Here is a 25,918-nt window from a genome sequence, read left to right as displayed (position 1 = left end):
CTTTTGTAGTGGATTACTAAAATAGAGTTGGCTCTACCACTGTGATTTAGTGCTTCCTTTTTTCCTCTTCTTTTGTAATAGCCAACTTAAATATTAATTAAAGCATGCAGTTTACATAAGGGAAATCCTAGTGGGACCCTTGTTCGCCTCTTTCTATTCCTTATAGAGTAAGACACCAAGCTATAGTTGGAAATTGACCTAAATCGCCAATAACTAACGTGGGTTTTAGGTTAACAAACCAAAGCAAAATAAAGATGCAATCACATTTTAAGACTTCCAACACCCTTATTGAACCCAACCACATAGTGTTACTCATTATTGTGTGAATCACAACATCTATCAACAAAAAAATATAAACACATCATTTCTTTCTTATTGCACAGGGTATACAATGATGATTGTGTAGGGTTGAAATTTTTTTGAAAGTGACACAAATCTACCATCAAAGACAAAGCAATTCTACAACACAAACTGCTTAAAATACAATGGCATAAGTAAAGAGTTTTTTTTTACCATATCAATGATTCAATAAGACAACTTTCAATGATTTCTAAACCACAAACTACCACATACATGATTTTCATAACTCAAACCTAGGTACAAAGTCAAGTACAAGAAATCAAGCCAATCTATGAGAAAAAAAAAAGGAAAAATAAATAAATAAAAGAAAATTTCGAACAACCCAAATACATTATCTAGTAAGATAAGAATGCAATTGAGCAAAGTAACGTAAAAGAGAAAAAAGAACATTATGAAAAGAGGATGACCCCTAGAACATTTGACCCACAACCCTATCATTGGTCTAGTTGGGATTGACGGGGCTTGAACCCGCAGCTGCTGCCTTGCAAAGGCATTGCACTGACCAATTGAACTACAATCCCACATAATTAAGGTCACAATTGTCAATATAGGTAACCAAACAAGTTGTACAAATAACACTTAACAACTCAATCTTTATAATAACAAATACTTAAGTTTAATTTCATTATATTGAATGACATACAATTCTTTTGTAGAAGTACTTATAAATCAAGTATCTTCAAATCAAACAAAATATGCTCATATCCATGCATGGGGAAAAAATGATTCATATTAAGGCAAAAAAGTAAAAAAGAAATATCAGTTACTATTAGATGTCAACCCCATATCCCACATCATATTATTTCATGCAGAAACCAAAAGAATGATCAGCCCAAAACCATAATGAATCCAAAATCATGAAAACATGACTTGACATGGAACAAATAGTCTCTATTAAAAAACCTAAGAATACAAGTAAATCTCAAGGCTATGCCCCACACTATAATGACAACGATTACAAATTGAAAGGATTTGCACTATCCCTCCAACCCAAAGGAAGGGAGGAAAGAAGCAGCCACTGACTACTTCCATACCCTATTCAATACAAATCGTCCTGCATAAATTAAGCTCAGCCACAAATTTTTTATTGCCTAACAAGAGGAATGTGTAGCCATGGAAATAGAAAAAGAATTATACATGTATGTACACATATAATATATGGGTGCACACAATAAATGTAATGCATGTCAAGTGTAACTACAAAATGAAAGAAGAATATATTGATGTGTTAGCTAAACTTCTATTGTGGCATTTCATAAAAGCAAAATTTCCACTGTTTCAGTTCATAGAAACAAAATTTTGATTGTTGCATTTCTATAAAAAAACACATTACTTCTTCATGTTGTCACCTGGATCTGAGGGCCTTTTTCCTAGCAGGGGATTTCTTGTCATTAAGGGATTTTTTGTTGTGATCAGCAGAGTTGGATGGCAGAGAATTGGTTGTAGCATTAAAAGATTTTGTTTCCATTGTCAACATCTTCAAAGATATTTTTCGGAGGTAATCAGACTGAATTAGAAGTAAAAATAAAAATATATCAATTCATCAAATTATTAATGACAAAGTAAGATAGGATAATATCAAGTTTTGCACTTTAATCTTTTACACTAAGGATAGATACAAAAAATGTTCATAGGTCTTGAGGAATGGTTGAGTAAATACTAGCATGATGGATATACCTGGCTTGTGGCAGTAGAATAAATCTTTTCCTCAAACCTTTCAACAATTTTCTTTAGCTCATGAAGTCCCTCTGGTCCAGAAATAGGAAGATGTCTCTTCAATGTTTCCATGCTAGACATAAAAAAAGGTTAAATTGTAATGGGTTATTCTTATGCAATCATTGGTTCAAAAAAAAAAATCTTAAATAGGAAATCATGTTAGTTGTGCACTGACCATGTCACATAAATTTCCAACCAAAAAACAATACTGCATGAAATAGGAATTTAGAGTAAATAATTTTTTTTTTTTTAAGGAAAGGAACAAACATCCTCATAATAAGAGGAGGTTTGAAGTAAATAGAAAAAATTTATTAAGGAAAGGAAAGGAACTAACATCCCATAATAAGAGGGGGTTTGAGGGTAAGACAACCAAAAAGCTTGTATATTTATAGGATTCCATGCTTACATCCCTTCCTTTGAACCAGTCAAACACAAAAGATTGTCTCTTGCAATTTACTGTACATTCTAATACCTTTTTTCTAGTTCCTGTTTTTTAATGATCATATTTGAACTTCCTCATATATTGATTTTTAATGTATCTAACATGCTCACAAAAATTTATTGTGTCTTGCCTGGCTTGAACTCCCAAATACAAGAATAAATGAAATTCAATTATATTCCCCCAAACAATTCATGGAATGCCAACTTACATTTCAATTAGACCAAGGATTACAACAAGTTCTTTGGTCATTATATTTATTTCTTGCCAATAGGAGAAACCAGTTTGGAGGTCAGGGGCCAAGAATATTTTTAGACCACCTATGTAGACTAGCCTAACCTAGACTAATATTGCTTTTGTTAGAATATGATATACAAAATATGGGTCCCCTTCTTGATAACTTAAAACTTTGAGGAAAATTGATCACTTAACATAATCAGATTTTAGGTTATTTAGAGGTCTCCAGTTGAAATCACTCCCCCATTTATTTATGTCTAATTATATGTAATCACAAATGTATGATTTATCTACCACTACTATGATTTGGGAGGATTGAGATTTGTCTACTACTACCATGATTTATGCCTCTCATGGCAAGTATAGGGCCACATGCATGCAATAGCAAATGTGTGATTTGTCAATCATGGGTATAGGGCCACAAGTGCGTGATAAAAAAGTGTGATATATGTCGCTAATACTATAGTTTGTCTCTCACACCCAAGGTGGGTACAAGAACATGTCTGAGGGGGGTGTGAACATGGTATACATTTGTCTATCACTACTGCAATTTGAGAGGATGATCACAAATGTATGATTTCTTTGTCACTATTAGGCTCGTGTTTTTAGTGGAAGCATTTCTGAAAGTGTCTTTAGGAGAATTACCAATCTAATGTTTCTTAAAAAAAAAATATTACAATAATGATTTTTCAAAATTTTAAAAGTATTTTTTAATTTTGTTAAACATCTAATTTTTTTTAAAAAAAAAATTAGGTTAAAAATAATTTCAAAAATTACTGTCAAATACACTATTATCAAGCCTTTTTTAAAATAAAAAAAATTAAGTGTTAAAATCTATTACAATATATAAATTTTGAAACTAACTTGAAAATGTTTTTTAAAACGGTTTTTTTTTTTTGCAACAAAAATAGTTTTCAATTATTAATTTAAAAAAAAAATTCTAACTTGAAAAACAAGTTTAACAAACTTTCAACAAATGTAAATTTTTGAAAATTTGTTTTAAAAATAAATTATTATTTTTAGAACAAATCTTAGGTGTTTTTAATTATTTTTTATATTAAATAATATTTTAAAATATAAATAATTTTTTGAATTCAAAAACTATTTTCAACTTAAGTATGGATCATTTGACCAACTCACGTTAAACCTCGAAGTTGCAACACAAAAAATTCAACCCGATTTATTTTTTATCAATCACATTTTATCATTCTTATTTTTTATTTTCAAGATATACCATTATTAAGAATTAGTACTTGTTTTTTTATAGGCATTTAATTTTTTTTTAATTCTTAACATGGAAATACAAAACATTGAAAGTTCCAATAAGCTGTTAAAAGGTCTCAAACATTCCTCTTATTGCTAGATGGATTTGCAATAGAGGCAGGTGGTACCTGGCGAACGACAACATAATCATCAACAGAAAGACCGAGCTCTCCATCTGCTTGAGCATCAAATGGGTGTATAACCTGCACGATGAAAGAACAAGAAGATAATACTTAAAAATGAGAAGTCCACTAAGAAAATATTAAATGACACTGACACAAACTTCTCATGATAGTTCAGCTACCACAGACAAAAACAAGGGTTGCAGACAGAAGATACATAGTGAAGCCATTCACAAATGGAGCCAAGAATTCATTATTAGGAACCCCCAAGGTATACACAAAGGTCATCAGTTTGTTTAGAAAGTTATATTTTTCTATTTCCTTGAAACAATCCTATTCTGCAGATTTAATTCAAAATTATACAGCCATCTAGGTTTTTATAAACATATTTATGAAAAATTTCAATTTTTTTTTTTTTTTTGCCATTAGAAATAAAACAAGGAAAGAATAAATTTTGTCCTTTAACATTCTAGAACCAACTGAAGCTCTGAAATGCCAAATTTTGGCTCCACCGAAACTTACTCTAGACCCCAAGAAAAGTTCCCCTAGATCTTAACCAAAAACTCTTTTAAACTGTGAATTTGTGGTTCTCCCATTATCAAACACTTCCTAGAACAAGCCCAAGAGTAAACTTGTAACGAAGGATGCCATAATTCCTCGGATGTGGATAAAAAGGTTATTTGACCTCTACACAACATTATGGTCATTGCCTACATAAATTGAATAATATATTCCCATTCATTTAAGAATAGTGTACAAAAGATACTTTATTCTGTAACACAACACCTAGCATGAGAGGATGATAAGCTGCAAAATATAATTTGATGTGGTGAAATAGTCGCCAATAGGGCAATGAAACAGATTACGAAAGAAAAAAAAGAATGGAGTAAGTGAAGCAATATACAGTGAGCTGCCCTATAAGAACTGGGAATTTCCAATATCAATCAATTTTAATAAAACAGTGAGTAATCCATAGACAGTAATTAATGGATGGTCTAGGCGATCAAAGACTTTACTTTTGCAATAAAGTATGAACCATTTTGATTTGCATGTCCATGATCGTCAAATCCATTTGAATTTGCATCCTTGGATGTGGTAGGAACGCAAACATCTTTCTCCATAGTTATTGGCTGAGATGAAGACTCGTTTCGTTTCTTCTCCATAATCATCTAATTCCAATAATAAACATGTGGAGAAAGTATTCCAGTCATAATCTTTGTTATACTGAAAAGAAATATGTAAAAAGTAATGAGAATAGTATCAGCTCCTGATGAAGGTATTTGATACTCATGAAGAACAGTACATAATTTGTCTCAGTATGAAAACAAAGCAGGATGTATAATTACAAACCTCATCGTATAGTTTCTCTAAAGTAGCAAGTACAGTTTGATGATAAGATCTCTCAGCTTCCACCTGTAAGTTGAGTTCACTTAAGTTCCCACAACCAAACAACATCTATTAAAAGTCAATAATGCCTAACATGAATTTGTTTAGCAAGAATGGAAATAAAGAGGCTTGTCTGAGTCAAATGTGAAAAACAAGTTCACCATCATAAGTTTCACACATATACCAGGGTCTTGATGCAACAGTATGGCCATTGTTACTCTAATCAATGAAGGAAAACATCCACCAAGGAAAATGAATTCCTTTATAAAATTTGAGTTTCTTCTATACTCATCGTGCCTTTCAACTGGGATTGATATGAATTAAGGAAAAAAGAAAAATCAAACACCCTTGGCTGTTGGAAAAAACTATTAATCTTTATAAGAAGAAAGACATTTATATTTTGATCAACAATATAATTAAATCCCACCCTTCCATATGCTCTACATCCAGTCTATTAGAATGTGGTATTTGCAGAATAATTCCTTTGCCTTTCCCAGCAAAGAAAATCAACTAGAGAAGACAGAATCATAGATTCAGCTGTAGCGCATCAACTGAATGCGGCTCATGACAACCCAAAAGATTGGTTTTGAATCCATGGATACAGGTCCTTTTAATACCTTTGCAGCACCAGTGCTGCTGGGAATAATGTTGAAGGAGGCAGCTCTGCCACCTCTCCAATCCTAATGGTTTTCTAAATCCATGGTAGTTGTGGTACATGTTTAGCTGGAACCAGAAAGATTCAGTGATAGAACCATCCCTACAATTAATTTTATTATTATTATTATTATTATTATTTTTGTGTAACTAATCAAAAGGGAAAGCAGAAACTTTATTGGCATGCAGAGTAACATGTTAGAGCCAATTAGAGAAGCTCTCATTTTTTATTGGACTGAGGAAGTGTTAGAATCCAGGTTTATTGTCCTGATTTTTTTCCATGTGACTTAGGTCAAGCATGCCTCAAGTATGAAGATAGGTGGGCAACTATCTCAGCAAGATCATGGACAGAATGACCTTTAGCCTTGTTCTCAAACAGAGAAAGGAAAAAAAAACAGAAAATTAAGACAATCCCAATAATGATGTATTAGTTAAATTACAGTTCTGTAAGATTAGGTAAAACTTATAGATTTCCTTTTGTATATTTATACCCAAAGTTAAAAAGTAAACAACTTACATTTCATGATAACAACAAAAATAGAAATAGAAGTATCTATTTTAAAAAAACAAAAAGAAATTGAGCAGAGTGTATTAATATGTTACTAGTGCCTTATTTTCTAGTACATGATGCAGCATGCATAACCTGCAGCCAATTTTCTGAAAGCAACCTGCAGCCTTATTTTCTACCACTTTCTATACAATATATTTAGCTAGAGATCAAGAATCAAATGTCAGTTGTATTATAGCCTCGAATTATGTGGGTTAGGATTTTAAAAAATCGAGCTCCTTAACTCACATGGGCAATGGTACACTCACAGGGACGCTTTATCCCTGCCAGAGATACTGATCAGTAGCTATGAGGAGATCTTGTGCAATATCCAATATAATTTCTACAGATCCAGTGTATATAAATCTGTACAAAAATAGCATGTCAGTAAATAAGAAAAGCTCAAGTCAATTTGGAGATGGAGCAGTGATGCAAACAAGATTTAATTTCCATCTGAGTTGTCCAAGGCCTAATCTGGTTCTTGGTGTTAAACCTCATTCAGATAGATCAGGAATCATTGTCCTTCTGCAAGATAAAGCTAGAAGTAGAAGGTCTTCAAGTTTTCAAAGATGATAAACTAGATAGAATTGAAAAGGAGAATAATGGAATCAAGGTGTAATTTTTTCTTCTCTCTAATACAATAAGACAACAATAGACAATGCTAAACAAGTTAAAATCTTATTTATTCAAAGCAAGTCTTCAAGGGGCATATTGTTTCAAAAGAAAAAGACAAAATTTAATGACATTAATCAGAAATCTTCCAGAGTCAAAAGCCCCCAAATGATGTGACAATCATATTCAAGTGTATTGATATTTACCCACCTCACCAACATTGCTCATGGCAAAGAAAAGTGTCCCTGGAACAAGGAGTGTATCACCAATTAGAGGTTTCAAACCTTCTAAGAGACAAATACAAGTTTGTGTGATAGTGGATACTGTACTAATAAATAATAATGTAAAATTTTCAGTAATGAATTAGAAAATGCCTCAATGACAAAACAAAGCTCTAGTTCTAGAATTTTCAGGTGGATTAAGTCATACTCTATTTTGCTGAATTTCATGATAGTTATGCACTAATTCTTGGAAGATAAAGGTTTTTGGCACCATAAAAATATGTCGCACATAACAGTCTATGCATGCTTTAGACCTTTAAGTTCAAAAGAGAGAAGAGATCATGGTGATACTGTTTTTGTCCAAAGCCTAGATTCACAAACTTCCATTTTCAAGGTTATCTTTCACTAAAAATTGCTACTTATCTGTTTCTGTTCATTTATTCATGAAAAAAATCATTATAATAATTGAATTGATGAATGGTAGGATGAGAAGGGAGAGGATTTTTACCTTTAGCTTTGATAGGGTTTTCTATCATGGATTTGAGCAAGTTGATGTCTATGAATTTCTAACCCAGCCTTGTTTTTTTTTTTTTTTTTTTTGATAGGTAAGAAAAGTTCATGGTAAATCAAAATACCAAAGAACACGATGAAACTTCAAAAATTCAAAACCTAGAATTTTCTTACAGGTAGTTTTATTTGACTTAAAAAGATAAAAAACCATCTGTTTTTTTAATTACAATTTCTGCACAACTAAACAGCACATTAACAAACAAATGGACTAAAAAACACAGATCTACAATAACCATGAAAGAATCATCATCAAAAACTAATTCCCCAAAACAAAGAATCAGACCCGTGGAGAGAATAAATTAAAAACCAAAAAAGAACAAATCATAAAAAATAAAAAAATAAAACAAAAGGACTCGGACTAAATTTTCTAAGAACCCTATTATTATTCTTGGTTTAAACCAAAACCTACGAATTTCATCACAATCATCAAGAACCCGGATTCATAACTCACCTGTAGGGGGGCGAAAGTCTACCGATCCCGGCAAGCAAACTCCCAAGAACCTGATGCAAGTCCCTCTATCTTGCAGCAAACCTAAAGACTCAGACCTCTCGTGCTTCTTCCGTGGAGAGAATAAATTCAAAATTAAAAACCAAAAAGGAACAAATCATAAAAAAATTTCCAAGAACCCGACTATTTTTCTTGGTTTAAAGCAAAACCGACATCATCAAGAACCTGGTGGGATTCAACTCACCTATAGGACAGCGCAAGTCTGCCGATTCCGGCGAGCAAACTCCCAAGAACCCTGATGCGAGTCCTCTATTTTGCAGCAAACTTAAAGACTCCGACCTCTCGTGCTTCCTCTCCTCTCCTTGAAGAAGTCCTTCCGATCCCAAGGAAGTGGTTTTGACGGCATGAAAACCCAGTCAATCGCATGGGCAGCCCCCCCCCCCCCCCCCCCTAGCTTAATCAGCCAACCACACAACCTTGACCCAAATCTAAGGTTTCCAAAATCCCACAACCACAAAACCACTACGCACTAAGCTGATTCCCCGAGCTTCCACACCAAGATCGAACCAAATCACACCGTGCCCTAGCCTCTCGGCCAATAAAACTCAAAAGTCCTCCGCCTTTCACTTCCCCTTCTTTCAAGTCTATGGCTTCCGCCGCGCCCTAGATTCCACTTCGGGGAGACGCCACCATAGATGAGACACAAAAGCCTCGTCTTCCTACCTCCTCCAGTTTCTTTCACTTTCTACACTACCAGGGGAAAAAATTTGTTTTTGTTTGGAACGAGAAGGTGAGATCGTGACGACAATAAGGTACATAAAAGAGAAGAGGAGAAGAAAAGAGGTGAAAGAGAGGAAAGTCTCAAGACTAAAGAATGAGAATGGTATATCTATATCAGATAATCAGCTTCATTTAACCAGAATTTATATAATATTTTCATGTCCCAATAATTAATTTCATTTGTCCTAGTTTATTTATTTTCAAGGCCTATTTAGCCATGTTTTTTTAAACTTGGACACAAGGTAATTTTTAAATTTTGTTTTTAAAGATCGTTTCAAAATTAGAGAGAAAAAGAGTCATGACTAAGAGTATTCTGTTTATTTGTTTCAAAATTTTACTCTGGTTTTCGTTAGTGTGAAAAAAATACACCAATTAATAAAAAAATAAACTGCAAATGAGGTAATGCAAGAACAACTTAATACCTTGCTAGGTTATTAATGAAGTATGTCTCCAATATGGGTAAATAAGAGACTAGTCCAAGCGTAGGTGCCATGACATTATATCTTATAATGAAGTCATGCATTAAAACCTGACATGATAATAAGTTGTCATATTAGCACATGATAGATGAAAATAGAATTAAAACATTAGTATAAACAATACATGTGACTCCACCAAACCTATTGCAAACCTTTTCAACCACAACTTCCATATTTCTCCATAGGAGTTGGATGAGTAGCATAAATAGCAGCAATAACATTATCAGCAGCAGCATACCATTATGTTTCCTGGCAGCCAAAACTGTCAATTAAGATTTCTATTTAGATACATGACACCATATGCGTCAATTGGTTAATAGCAATATGGCACATAATGAATAAATATCTACTAAGTTTTGTTACAAGAACAATTGAAAGGACGCATGATACCACTTTCAATGTAATTTTGCAACTAAGAGACATTTTCCTCAAGTCAAAGGTTTCAGTAGTTGGATGAATTGCATAAATAAAATCAATAACATTATCAGTAACCGCATACCATAAGTTATCTGGCAGCCAAAAACCGGTGATTAAGCTTTTCAGAATGCCAAATATCAGGGTCTCATTATTAGACAATAGGTTTTTCTTTCGCTCTTTAGAAAACTTGTAAGAGTAATGCATCCGATTCAAGCATGCAGTTCAAGCAACCTTGGAGTTGTTGAAACCAATATTAGACCCCAGAATGAGGACAATATTGAGAAGCAAAAAAGTATAGGTTTTAAAAGCAATCCAATGTGAGGCTACCCAATCAAGGATCAGTACATTATCAACAGATCGTAAGTAACTCGAGATGGAGAATCCACCTTTGGAAGAACGCTCAGATTGGGCCTAGGACTCTCCCCAAGATTTAATTTACAAGATAGTGTGAGACTAGAGAAACCTTTGATTAATGAACATACATGATCAAACACGTCTTACTCTTCGAGACAGAAAAGCACTTTCCAAGAGAGATCAAATAATACATCTATTTGCATAAGAAGAAAAAAAGATTAAAATCCTTTAAAAAAAAAATGGTTAAAATATACAAAATAACTAATGTCAATATCTTTACTTAGAAAAATGACTAATGAGAATAAAATAGATATTTGAATCTAACTTGGAAAGTGAAAACTTAACTCAAATACATAGAATGGTTGAATTTGATGCACAAGAGAGAGTTTGTTCACCAGGTATCAAATAAAAATTATTAAAAAATAATATAAAAAAAAACAATGGATTACTCAAATGTTCAATTGATTGTTAATTTTAATTTTTTATTTTTGCTTTTCTTCCCATTTCTCACAGTTGAGAATATTTGAGGGTTTTATCAATTGTTGATGGGAAAAAACACCATTGATAAGAAAACTGAATATAAATCATGAACCAAAAGATTTACCCCACTTGTTTAGATGCCATGAATATGTAGGATAATAAAAGAAAACAAACTTTTCTTGATATATATGGTAACAAACACATTCTCCACGGCTTCATAAGTGGACTAGTCCTGAGAAAATACAGGACAACCTGTGTTGGCTAAAATCAACTTTGCAAATCTATCAACGAGCTCCACAAGAAAGCAACGTCTGATATTTATAGCCCCAACTTTGTCCTTCACATAGTCTTTTCGGTTTGTCCTTCCAACCTCTATGATAGGAGAACCAACCAAACTACCAACAACACATGATTGCACCATATAGTGGTATTTGGTAGCACATGTCCCCATTAAATCACAGAGAGCATCTTTTGTCTTTCAATCTTTTAACGGTATTGTGTTCTTAACCATAGTGTACAAGAGATGTAAATTAAACCTACAAAGATAAACATGCAAAATAAAATTAAAATAAATCCAACTACTCACCCAACTTGATTTACAACAAAAAATAAGTAATTTCCATATGGTCTCATGGAGTTGAGTATCTAACCCCTCTGTTGTTTCCAATTCCAAGAGTGTATAGGTTGTTTCTTCCTACAACTAGTACTGCCTAAATCCATTACAAGAACACTTTCATAAATTAGTAGCAACTTCCCAATATGACACACATGCACATACTTATCAAATAAATAAATAAATAAGACACACATGCACATAAAATGGAAGAGTACCTTAGGGTTGTTGTTGGGAAAAAAAAAGTATAGATTTTAAAAGCATTTCGATGCAAGGCCACCTGATCAAGAATTAGTACATCATCAACATGATTGTCAGAAACTCAAAAAAGAGAATTCAGATTTGGAAGAACACTGAGATTGGACCTAAGACTATACAACATCTACTTTACATTTTACAAGAAAGGGTAAGACTAGAGAAGCCATTGATTATGGAATACACATCAAATGCATCTTGCTCTTCAACATAGAAAAACACTGCATCAAAGATATTAAATGATACTCATACAAGTTTGAGTAAGAAGAAAAACATATTAAAACCACAAAATATGGTTAATATGTACAAAAAATGTGACGACCCACCCTTGCAGGCGCCATCCACGCAAGACAGTGTCTCTTCCCTAGTCTGAAGACTAAGATGTAGATACTATCCTATGAAAGAAAATTAACTTGTGACAAGATATACTGTGTCAAAGCAATACAAGGATGCATATTTAAGGAACCATAAATTCATTACTATGTCCGAGATAAACAGTTTTGCATACATAAAAGCTGGTCTTAAGGGATCGAAAACTTGTACATACCTAAGAAAATGGCTACATGCCAGTAGTCTATCCAAAAAGAAGCAAAGGAAAAGGCAACAACATTTATATGCCTTGTTGACCATCCTCCAGAACTTGCTTGGTATTTGGTTCTACTAGGTCCTCGTCTAAAAAATTTAAGGAACTACAAAGTGAATAACTCAGTGAATGATCATATAATACAGGTTGTAGGATGGTCAGTCCAAAGTAGAAAGAGGAGTTTTATCATGTAGGTAACATTCAACGTAGATAATATATGGTATAACAATCAAGTAGACATGCAACATTGGACGACCCTATGTCTAATCAATCAAACACATGCATAATCCATGGCTACAATGCCACTCCAACTCTCGGCACATATGCAATATAACTGCTACAATGCCCTTTCCTCCATCAACATGTATCAAATATGCAACCGCATGCGACATATGTCTCAAATATCATGGTGCCTTATAGACACAGTATCCCTACATCTCTCAACACACTTCTCATACAAACTGCTCTAGTGCCCCTTTATCTCTTGGCATAAAAGATTACTAGGTTAATTGGCTACAGTGCGCCACTCCATTTGTACGGCACGATATAGGTCTAGGGTAAATTACAATTGCATCCATAGTAATAATGTAAAATACCATAATGACAACACCAATGATTTTTAGTGAATGGTACGTTAATATGAAATATATTTCCTTCATCTAACATCTACAAAAGAATAGCATATATGCATATAAAAATATCCAACACTCCAATTCACAAAATAACATATGTTCCCAAAAGCATAATAAAATATTAAAATTCAAAGGAAATTTAAATTTCAAAAATAGTGGGAAAAAAAAAAACTATTTTCACCTTATAAATGAATTTTTTTGAATTTTAAGAAAAAATCTAGTCTAAACTTCCAAAATCAAGGCCAATGTCAGGCTAAAAGCTTTTAGCTCAATACCTCCATCATGAAGGATGAGATTACTTACCACACATTCAAATGTCAAGGTTTGTAAATTCCATGTGGAGTTTAAACAGAATCTTCAAATAATGTGAGGAACATAGACATAGCTATGAGAAGTGAAGAGGGAGAGCCACACCTCTTGCATCAAACCAAAATTTCTACAAAGCATCGACAACAAAGGTGCACAGTGGCCAATCAAGCTCTTCTCCACAGAAACACCATAAACAATTTCAATCTCTGCCCTTTAGGAAACAAAATCAATTATTGCATCTTAAGAAACATCAAGACCAAACTCAGCATAAAAACCATTCTCCTACAAAGCACCATCAAAGAGAGTGGAATCAGTCAGAACAAGTAAAAAACCACAGATCTTATATTTAATTATAATAAGCCTCACATGTGTAACCTATGTAATAAATATCTAAATGTTCATCTAACTAGACAATGTGATTTTCTCAATCATCTATTGTAAGAATTTTCATAGTTTTTCGATTAGATGATATGGAATAATCTGATAACAATACTTGAGGACAATAGATGATACCATTCTCTTGCAAGACACCATCAAAGGGACCAAGATCATCAAAAGAGGTTCTAGTAAAGAAAAATTGAAATGATTAAATGCTTTCATACTCAATAATTCAAACCTTGATATCATACTCAATTTTCTCAATGTATTAAAGAAATGAAAAATAATTCCAACCTTGTATCTCAGTTTTTCTAAAACACTTGTTCTAATGCATGAAATGATTTTAATTCAATGCCTACATCATGAAGAATGAGATTATTTACCACACTTTTAAATGCCAAGTTTCACAAATTCCATGCGACATTTAAATAGAATCTTCAAAGAGTGTGAGGAACAAAGACAAGCTGTGAGAAGTGAGAGTTGAAACAACATTAGCTTGATCTATAATAAAAGTGTGTCTGAAAACTTTCAGTCTAGGCACAGTAAGGTCCAGCCTTGATCTACTAGTTTGTAGATAAGGATCAAGCTATAATTTGGTATTAGTTTCTGGAAAGAAGTAGAGAAAATCAACAGCATCAACTTGATAAAGTTTACGTATACCTTAATATGTGTATACCTACTGTCTCTCTTTGATCAATAAAATAATCACACCCCGCCATATTAAGGATATATAAAATGTACATAGGAAGCTCATACAATGGAAACAACCCTCCTACAAAATAATTAAATCAGATCAATTCCTATCTGACATGCAAAAACTGAAAAACATAAAATTTATATATATAAAGTAAACTCCGAGCTCTATAATTTTTCTGCACAACACACAAAAGTTTCCCCCAAAATTAGTTTCAACTGCTCCAACATTTCCCTTTTTGGAAACAAAAATGTTTCTGGCAAAACCATTTCATTTATAATACCCAACAAGCTATAAATATGAAATAACTTGAAAATAATGTCTGATGCTAGGTTTTGATTTGTCTTCTTCCAAGGGCATGTGCTCAAAATCCTTTTAATCAAATATTTCATTTTGGTAATATCTATCCCAAAAAACCTGTTTACTGGAAGAGGAAGGCTTCTTTATTCAACTAGTTGCTGCACATAATACATCTTTTGGTGCAGAGTTTATGCTTCTTACCTCTGATTGTCCAAGAAATTTGTCCTCCAACGTTTGAGTGTCTGGTGATAATGTATTCTTATGTTTTCCAGATGCTCCACACTGCATTTACACAACTCTCTTAGATTAATTTTTTCAGAAAGCGGAAGAAAGTTGATTAATTCCAAATCATTGTATTAGCTTTTACCAGTGTCTTGATGCAACAGTATGGCCATTGTTACTCTAATCAATGAAGGAAAACATCCACCAAGGAAAATGAATTCCTTTATAAAATTTAAGTTTCTTTTGTACTCATCGTGCCTTTCAACTGGGATTGATATGAATTAAGGAAAAAAGAAAAATAAAACACCCTTGGTTGTTGGAAAAAAATATTAATCTTTATAAGAAGAAAGACATTTATATTTTGATCAACAATATAATTAAATCCCACCCTTCCATATGCTCTACATCCATTCTATTAGAATGTGGTATTTGCAGAATAATTCCTTTGCCTTTCCCAGCAAAGAAAATCAACTAGAGAAGACAGAATCATAGATTCGGCTGTAATGCATCAATTGAATATGGCTTATGACAACCCAAAAGATTGGTTTTGAATCCATGGATACAGGTCCTTTTAATACTTTTGCAGCACCAGTGCTGCTGGGAATAATGTTGAAGGAGGCAGCTCTGCCACCTCTCCAATCCTAATGGTTTCCTAAATCCATGGTAGTTGTGGTACGTGTTTAGCAGGAACCAGAAAGATTCAATGATAGAACCATCCCTACAATTAATTTTATTATTATTATTATTTTTATTTTTATTTTTATTTTTTTTTGTGTAACAAATCAAAAGGGAAAACAGAAACTTTATTGGCATGTAGAGTAACATGATAGAGCCAATTAGAGAAGCTCTCATTTTTTATTGGACTGAGGAAGTGTTAGAATCCAGGTTTATTGTCCTGATTTTTTTCCATGTGACTTAGGTCAAGCATGCTTCAAGTATGAAGATAGGTGGGCAACTATCTCAGCAAGATCATGAACAGAATGACCTTTAGCCTTGTTCTCAAACAGAGAAAGGAAAAAGAACAGAAAATTAAGACAATCTCAATAATGATGTATTAGTTAAATTACAGTTCTGGAAGATTAGGTACAACTTATAGATTTCCTTTTGTATATTTATACCCAAAGTTAAAAAGTAAATAACCTACATTTCATGATAACAACAAAAATAAAAATAGAAGTATCTATTTTAAAAAAACAAAAAGAAATTGAGCAGAGTGTATTAATATGTTACTAGTGCCTTATTTTCTAGTACATGATGAAGCATGTATAACCTGCAGCCAATTTTCTGAAAGCAACCTGCAGCCTTATTTTCTAACACTTTCTATACAATATATTTAGCTAGAGATCAAGAATCAAATGTCAGTTGTATTATAGCCTCGAATTATGTGGGTTAGGCTTTTTTTAACAATGGAAAATCGTGATTTTCGGAGGCATGTTTCTACCAGTGATAGACCAATGTTGAGCTAAAATGACCAATGAAGTTAAAAATAGTTTTTTTTTTTCTTGCATTGCGCTATCCTCCTTTTGCTTCGGTTAGTTGGGTATTCATTTAGAGTGGACAATAGTACACATGTGAATCATTTGTATTGAATTATATTAATTCATATATCAAAAGCTAGCTAAAGATTTTTGTAAGACAAATATTTAGGCTTCCAAGCAATTGCCTCCATTGAGACTTCCTACAACTCCAAAAGTATTTCCAACTTCTTCCTTAGTAAGCTATTAGTAGAAATGGCAGTTATAAATAGATATATAGAGACAGAGAGAGAGCATCACATACCCGGCCTAGAACTCAGTTTACTAAACTGCTCCAAGATAGACAAGAGGCATGTGTGTCTTAAGGAAATAGCACGGAAGGCTTCTGAAAGCTCATGCATTCTTGAAACATTTTCCAGTGATATATCCTTGAAAATAAAAATAAAAGAGTCACCAGGTGTCCACAATCTGATTCAAAGCAGTAAAGGAATTCATATCCAAAAAATCGAGCTCCTTAACTCACATGGGTAATGGTACACTCACAGGGACGCTTTATCCCTGCAAGAGATACTGATCAGTAGCTATGAGGAGATCTTGTGCAATATCCAATATAATTTCTACAGATCCAGTGTATATAAATCTGTACAGAAATAGAATGTCAACAAATAAGAAAAGCTCAAGTCAATTTGGAGATGGAGCAGTGATGCAGACAAGATTTAATTTCCATCTGAGTTGTCCAAGGCCTGATCTGGTTCTTGGTGTTAAACCTCATTCAGATAGATCAGGAATCATTGTCCTTCTGCAAGATAAAGCTAGAAGTAGAAGGTCTTCAAGTTTTCAAAGATGTTTTGAACTAGATAGAATTGAAAAGGAGAATAATGGAATCAAGGTGTAATTTTTTCTTCTCTCTAATACAATAAGACAACAATAGACAATGCTAAACAAGTTAAAATCTTATTTATTCAAAGCAAGTCTTCAAGGGGCATATTGTTTCAAAAGAAAAAGAAAAAATTTAATGACATTAATCAGAAATCTTCCAGAGTCAAAAGCCCCCAAATGATGTGACAATCATATTCAAGTGTATTGATATTTACCCACCTCACCAACATTGCTCATTGCAAAGAAAAGTGTCCCTGCAACAAGGAGTGTATCACCAATTAGAGGTTTCAAACCTTTTAAGAGACAAATACAAGTTTGTGTGATAGTTGATACTGTACTAATAAATAATAATGTAAAATTTTCAGTAATGAATTAGAAAATGCCTCAATGACAAAATTTAATGTTTACAAATTCGTTTCCTTTTCATCTGTTCTCTTGACAACTGTCGCTAGACGCAGTATTTCTCTGAATTGAATGCCATGGATACTTTATTTACTTGATTCCTGTGTCATATGATATTGGTTGGTCAGATGCTCTTCGGAATTAACTCGCATGTAGTAATGTACATGATTGGTTGGGAGCTGCAGCATGCATTATGTGTTTCTAGGCATGTTATAATTTCACCCAGCATTCAAGGATTCTTTAATGAGATAGTAGAAAGGCAGAGTAGCCAAAAAAATAAAAAAAGACCAACTAAAACTGGGAATCTTACAGCAAGATCTCTATATGGCACCTAGAACTTGACTTTGGAGATTTTATTTGATCTTGCTGATATACTTGCCTTTGTTCTATTTATGTGCTGTATCATTATGGTCTAATTTTACTTGAGATTTATGATAATTGTTAGGCATGTATAATATGAAACACTCTGTTTCCAAAATACTTGTTAGTTGTTTTTCTGTAACATCAAATCAAATCCCAAAGCTTCTTGGGGCATAGGAAATTCTTTATAATTATACTGATGCTATTTGGATCTCTAAATGTTATCTGGTGTATTCAAGAGTTTGAAATTCAGTCAAATTAAATTATGTTCTAGTTGAATTCTTGGACCAGGTTTGACATCCAACCAAATTTTGTGATGGGTTTCACACTAACCTCTTGTTCTGACTAGCTTTGAGTTCTTAATCAAACTACCTAATCATCAACACTAATGCTTAGCATATGATCATTAGGATAAGAACATGATGATCCATTTTGTATTTAAAGGTATCTCTAAATTATTATCACGCTATAAAAATTTGACAGTGTAATCATGAGCTGTTAGGAACGATATAAGAAAAATAAACCGGATTTAGTGCCTGGTTATTCTATATTAAGTTGCCTAAAATACAAGCATAAACAAGATGGACAATTGTTGGAGGGAGAAATAGACTTTCTTGGATGGGAATTGAATGAGCAAGACAGGGCCAATGATAAACTTCATAAATTTCTCTGGTAATGGAAGAAAATAAATGCTTAATCAGTACATTAAAAATCTCATAAAAGTAATCCCACAGCAGAAAAAGAAAAAAAAATCATAAGCAGAGACCACATATTTGAACTTTCCAAAATTGATAGGAAAATTTTGTGTAACATCTGTATAGTTAAGGCACAATGCCTTTCTTCATTGAAAAAAGCAAAAAACAAAACAAAACACAACTCTAAATTACTCAAAATTACAACAATTTCTCATTCAGTAACTAACTTCTTCTGGTATATAATTAGTTGAAAGCTAAGACATCTAACCTGTTGTGGAAAATCTCCTTTTTCCATTTGGGAATTAATGAGCACCTTTGCTGCAAAATGCAGCCAGGTTGGTTCTGTCAATGTTTAAAGTGAAGTGATGATAAGTATTGAATTAGTATCCTTGGTATTAGAATATGATAGGAGACCTAACTGCCCAGTTGCAATGAGAGACAACATTGCTCATCCAATGTTCACTAGCTATGATTTGTTCCTTTCCAGGTTTACTTGTTCTCACGAATTGGAGGAATCTATTTTGCTGCAATGAATCAAATGTCTTTTGCAACTAAAATTTGATTTTTTTTTTTTTTTTAAATTTTGTTGATAGAAAACTGTAAGACTCGATAAAATGTGTGTCTAAGAACTTTGAAATGATTGAAATTCTAGCTAAAGTGTCAGAGTTAGATCCTTCATGTTGATAGGCTGATTGAAACCAATGTCTTTGTGTAATTCAATCAAATTAATGAGGTCAAGAATATTTGCCTGCCTGAAATCATTTTCTCATCAAGTGTTATTTCCATAGCTAATATTTATTAAAATTTGAGAAGACTCTTTATTTTGGTTTCAACAGATGTTAAAATCACACTATCAACTTAGATAGCTTTGACTGTTACCTTGATTTGGCATGAAAGGTTACTCTCTCCCCAATCACCAGAATCAAGCTATATCGATGGTAGAAAATCACAAGCTTTTCTGATGATTGAGCTATTTTCATAGATCTTGACACCAGAGCCAACAACCCCTCTATCCCAAACCATGTTCCATAGGTGTAGCAAACTCCCCATGACCTATGCAAGAGGACTTCAAATAATGCTAGATATTGGATTTCTTAGCTGAGATATTTAGTTCTGGATACCACTAAACACAAGTAGAAAATTCATCCCTTCATTCAACAAAAATCTAACTTTTTTAACTTTATTTTACTTTTTGAAGGAACAAGCACATTATTGTACTCATAAATAGTTATGAAGTAGAAAACAATGGTCCTCCCAAAGCCAGAAAACTCACCATGAGCCATTTGGTTGTTGAATGATTTTATTGAAGTTGGTTGCCTGTCAATACTTCTGTCTCTTTCCTATGTCCTGGATACAGTTTTGAAAAGAATTGAAGACCTTGATTGCCGCTGAGGTGTATTCAACATTTCTAAAATACGATGCATGGTCCAAGAAAACATTGCTGTGTCATAAATACTCACCTAGAATTTTCAAGACAAATAAATGACAGTTGTTCTCATATGGGTCTGGACAGCTTGTGAATAATTCAAAATTTCAATTTGATCTTCTTGTCTATCATCATATCTCCAAATGTTGCAGATGAATTGAGCATCTGAGAAACCTTGATTCATGATCACTTCATTAAGTTACCATTCAACCATTCAAAAAGTTTGTTTGGAAGAGAACGCTTTTCCTTCAGTATCCTGTGATGCCAAAAAGGAATAATTGCCTGGGTCACTGAATTATTGTCTAGTACATCCATGATTGTGGATTTCAGAATATACATAGCACCTAGTTCTTATAGCAGTCTTTCATCTTTGTTATGATTCATTTGTTTTTCCATGAAAAAAAAAACATTTAAGCGTCTTATTTGAATTATGTATCCAGCTAGTTTTCTCTTTCCTTCCAAAAAGCCTATGCCAGAGGTTCTTGAAAATTCATGGAGAAAGCTATTATGGTAATAGTTGATTAGTACTCAAAACCGATGTGTTTCCTTATATAGAAATAGGTTTTTGAATAGCTTTTGAGTGCAAACCATTATCTTTTAGCTTGTATATATGCTAAGCCCTTATTTTGGGACTGCTGTTTAAGTCTAATGGAGAATACAACAGAAATAAGATAAAATGTGCATAAATGTGAGTGAATTACAACCCAAAGAACCAATGATGATTGAAGTAAGGTGGAGAAGCCTGAAAACACAAGAAAAGATGAAGAAAGCAAGGAAAAGATGTGCTTCAAGCTGCAATATTGGAATATTTTATTCAACAATTTGATAGAAGACTCAGAGTTGAATCAAGTACAAAAAGATTGGGCTCTTATTGAATAATTCAATACTAGCACCTCATGGTATCAAAATATTCTATTCTAAATAAATGACTGTAAGTGAAGCTTCTAGTCCTCCTCTATTGGATGCAATCTAACACCACGATAAGGTATCGAAATCACCCATTACAACAACCAAGGGTCCAAAAGGTTTAGGCTATTGTTGAAATGGAAGTCGATATGATTTGAATTCCCAAAACAAAGAATCAGACCCGTGGAGAGAATAAATTAAAAATTAAAAATTAAAAACCAAAAAAGAACAAATCATAAAAAATAAAAAATAAAAACAAAAGGACTCGGACTAAATTTTCTAAGAACCCTATTATCATTATTGGTTTAAACCAAAACCTACGAATTTCATCACAATCATCAAGAACCCGGATTCATAACTCACCTGTAGGGGGGCGAAAGTCTACCGATCCCGGCGAGCAAACTCCCAAGAACCTGATGCGAGTCCCTCTATCTTGCAGCAAACCTAAAGACTCAGACCTCTCGTGCTTCTTCCGTGAGAGAATAAATTCAAAATTAAAAACCAAAAAGGAACAAATCATAAAAAACAAAAGGGCTCGGAGACCAAATTTTTCAAGAACCCGACTATTTTTCTTGGTTTAAAGCAAAACCGACATCATCAAGAACCCGGTGGGATTCAACTCACCTGTAGGACGGCGCAAGTCTGCCGATTCCGGCGAGCAAACTCCCAAGAACCCTGATGCGAGTCCTCTATCTTGCAGCAAACTTAAAGACTCCGACCTCTCGTGCTTCCTCTCCTCTCCTTGAAGAAGTCCTTCCGATCCCAAGGCAGTGGTTTAGACAGCATGAAAACCCAGTCAATCGCAAGGGCAGCCCCGCCCCTAGCTTAATCAGCCAACCACACAACCCTGACCCAAATCTAAGGTTTCCAAAATCCCACAACCACAAAACCACTACGCAATAAGCTGATTCCCCGAGCTTCCACACCGAGATCGAACCAAATTACACCGTGCCCTAGCCTCTCGGCCAATAAAACTCGAAAGTCCTCCGCCTTTCACTTCCCCTTCTTTCAAGCCTATGGCTTCCGCCGCGCCCTAGATTCCACTTCGGGGAGACGCCACCATAAGCCTCGTCTTCCTACCTCCAGTTTCTTTCACTTTCTAAGCTAGCAGGGGAAAAAATTTGTTTGGAACGAGAAGGTGAGATTGTGACGACAATAAGGTACATAAAAGAGAAGAGGAGAAGAAAAAGTGGTGAAAGAGAGGAAAGTCTCAAGACTAAAGAATGAGTACGGTATACCTATATCAGATCATCGGCTTCATTTAACCAGAATTTATATAATATTTTCATGTCCCAATAATTAATTTCATTTGTCCTAGTTTATTTATTTTTAAGGTCTATTTAACCATATTTTTTTAAACTAAAACACATGATAATTTTTAAAATTTGTTTTTAAAAATCGTTTCTAAATTAGTGAGAAAAAAGTCATAACTAAAAGTCCGTTTGACAGTAATTCTAATAAAAGTGTTGTTCTTAAAAGTGTTTTATTTTTATGAAAAACACTTTTATGAGAATCAGAAAAAATAATTCTAATAGTGATTTTGATAATATGTTGTATAAGTATAAAAACACTTTTAATATTAATAAATTACTAAAAATAACATATAATTTTAATTACAAAAAAAATAGTATGATAAACAAAAAAAACTTTTCAAAAGAATATATATATATATTGTTAAAAAAAACTAAAAAATAATTTTTTATTTAAATAAAAATTTGAAAAATGTTTACAAAAGGAATTGGATTAATAAATAAATATTAATCATGATATAACAAATTATTTGATTATATATTAGTTTAAAATTAATAATTTTTTATCACTATAATAAAATTTTAAAAAATATTTTTAAATTACATTGAATAAAAGATAATTTTCAAATAAAACAATACATGATTGCCCAAAACCCACACAATAGAACCCTAACTTATAGCAGATTGAGTACATATCGTCTTCCACTTTGAATGACTTCATGTATTCTTGTTGTTTGTCATATCTCATTCTACTATGAACTCCTCCTTCTACTTTGGCTTCTCATGGACCAATCATTGAACACCTGGTGGATGCAAACACAGTGGGAACTAAGAACACTTGGTGCATTGCCGATTTCAACTCCTGAAAATCAAATGATCTTCCTCCATAGACCAAGGATTTGAATACTGATATTATGATCGGAAAAACTGACCTATAACAACATGCATAAATGGGACCGTTGTTCTTCTCAATTGAAATTGTTGTTCCCATTATGCTTCCCTCAACATCAACACAAAGGTCGTAAATAGGCTTAACCTCACAATTCAGATATGCATTCTCATTCGAAATTGACGGCAACATAGGCCGACCTATGTTTTCATCAATGTTAATTCTCAAGAACTCGAGTAGATAGAGGCTGGGGTAGAATAATTTGCGATCCGAATTAGGCATAGAATCTTGAATCCAAACAATTCGAGTTCTGGCCAAATAGAGGGTCTTCCTACTGTGCAGTCTCGGATAGAGAGCGATGGATGAAGAGAATGAAGGAGAGAGGTATGAGTGAAAGGGAAAGAAAGGTATCGGGAATCACTTGGGGGCATTTTTGGAATATTTCAAAATTTTTGAAGTGTTTTTTTAAAAAAACACTTGTCAAGTGATTATCTAAAAATCACTTTTAAGTGTTTTTCCGGATTTTCAAAAGTGTTTTTAAAAATTTGCCAAACACCTCATTTTCATCCCAAAAACACTTAAAAGTGTTTTTAAAGGTAGAAACACTTTTGAACATCACTGTCAAACAGGTTTTAAATTTTTTTAAAATAAAAGTATTTGACAAGATGTTTTAAAAAATAGTTTTTTAAAACAAAAAAAATTCATTTATAAATTTAATTTTTAATAATATAAAATCAAATTCAAGTTAAGTCATGTTAACAAAATAAAAATTAAATCTACAATTATCTATAAATTAAAGATAAATAAATTTTTTTTAATTATAAAACAATTTTTTTATTCTAGTGATATAAAGATTACTAAAAGATAAAAATAATTTTAATATTCAACCATGATTTCTCATGCTTGTTTTTAGAAACCGTTTTTAAGTTAAAAAATAAAAAAAAAATATTTTATAAAAATAAGGGTATTTGGCAAGTTATTTTTATAAAAAGATTTAAAAAAAAAACAGAAAGACTTGTTTGGATAAATAGTTTTTTTTTAAAAAAAATATTTTCATTTTTAAAAAATAAATTAAATTAAATCTATATAATTTGCTAAGAAATAACCTAGATTATATTAAAGAATAATTAGCTAGAGAAGAAAAATTTGTTAGAAAAGAAATAGAACAAATAAAATTAGAACAACAAAATTTAAAAGAAACTTTAGAAAAAATTAACCAAAAAGTAGATAAACTTTTAGAACAAAGAAATATAGTAATATCAGAGGAACAAAAATTAAATAACCTTTTAAAACAATTTGAAAACTTTAATTTAGGAGAAAAACCAATAATTAAAATAGAAAGAAAAATAAATCCTTTTGAACCAAAAAATCTAGCAATAAAACCATGGAAATAGTAGAAGCAATAAACCCTCGAGATAATGTAAAAGAATTTATTGAAGAAAAATTAAAAAAGGCAGTAAAGGAAGTAACACCTTACAAAAAACAATTAGTTCAAAATTATAAAATAACTAGATTTTTAAATCAACATACTATAAGTTCAATAGGAAATATTGTATATTTAGATTTAGTATCTCCAGAAACAAAACATAAATTATTAAAAAATAAAACCGATAAATATATGCACTTAGGAATAATTTTGATAGGAATAATAGGACTTCATCGTAAAGAAATTGGAGCACTTATAAATATTAACCTTTTAGATACTAGAAACAACACAGTAGGACGAGCTCTTTTAGCTAGTGCAGAAGTTAATATGAACCAAAATTACGCAGTTATTGGTTGTATACCTCAATTTTGTATAGATCTTAAGGAATTCACAGAAAAAATAAAAATAACTGTAAATACTAAAGGTTATGATATGGAATTAGGAAGTAAAAACCTTAGCATAGCTATAGGATTTATAGGAAAAACTACTAATGCTTTAAGCTTAAAATGTATGATGGAATTCGATGATATAGTAAAAACTTTTGGAAGTAAGACAGTAAATATGATAGAAGCAAAACCTGTAAATATAGACTATTTACTAGGACGAGAATGGGAATTACCTCAAATAAATAAACCAATAATAAAATATCCAACATCCAGTAGCTTATATGAAAACCAAGATGGAAGTGCAAGTATAACCTTTGGAAATTATAAAACTGTAAATGTAGAGGTAGAGTCAGATAGTGAGATAGAAAATGTAAATGTTATACAAGAAGATATTTTACTAAACATTGAGACAGTAGAAAACCTATACAAAAACTCAGAGTTAGTAAATATAATGTTAGAAGAATTTAGTAATCCAATATTACTAGACGAACAAATGGATCAAGAAAACTTTGCTAATATAATGTGTAACAACTATACAGATGACCAAATAATAGAACAACTCTATAAAACCAATTTAATCAAAAAGCTTATAGATATAGAAATGATAAATCAATTTACTATTCAACCAAAAGTTAACGAAAACATAGAAATAATCCCAAACGAATCAATAAATACAATAAATACAATAAATGAAGAAAAAGAAACTGTAAATGTAAAAAGTGAAATAGTAAAATATAATAAGCCGTATAGCAA

At 32.4% G+C, this 25,918-nt stretch overlaps 1 protein-coding gene across 17 annotated transcripts in view; it reads right to left on the bottom strand.

Annotated features, from left to right (window-relative positions):
* LOC104878063 (uncharacterized) overlaps positions 1 to 22,523 on the bottom strand; it is a 68,312-nt gene extending 45,789 nt beyond the window's left edge. The window contains exons 1-15 of one of the 17 annotated variants that reach the window (XR_009466342.1): positions 21,839 to 22,523; positions 21,578 to 21,683; positions 20,343 to 20,482; positions 17,834 to 20,229; positions 17,645 to 17,679; positions 17,070 to 17,186; positions 16,851 to 16,974; positions 15,051 to 15,131; positions 11,917 to 14,627; positions 11,736 to 11,795; positions 9,778 to 11,621; positions 7,547 to 7,581; positions 6,974 to 7,090; positions 5,488 to 5,550; positions 4,225 to 5,361 (exon numbers count right to left, since the gene is read on the bottom strand). Coding sequence is in view for 1 of the 17 variants with exons in the window: in XM_059738904.1 (XP_059594887.1) it covers positions 2,038 to 2,133; positions 4,144 to 4,218; positions 5,154 to 5,306; positions 5,488 to 5,550; positions 6,974 to 7,008; positions 7,552 to 7,581; positions 20,156 to 20,165 (462 nt within the window). In the remaining 16 variants the exon portion in view is untranslated. The other 16 variants (XR_009466348.1, XR_009466337.1, XR_009466339.1 and 13 more) reach the window with 16 other exon arrangements.
* Positions 22,524 to 25,918: the final 3,395 nt, after the last annotated feature.

Source organism: Vitis vinifera, chromosome 8 (genome assembly GCF_030704535.1).
Source record: "Vitis vinifera cultivar Pinot Noir 40024 chromosome 8, ASM3070453v1".
Lineage (NCBI taxonomy): Eukaryota > Viridiplantae > Streptophyta > Magnoliopsida > Vitales > Vitaceae > Vitis > Vitis vinifera.
This window is presented reverse-complemented; position numbering and strand designations above follow the sequence as displayed.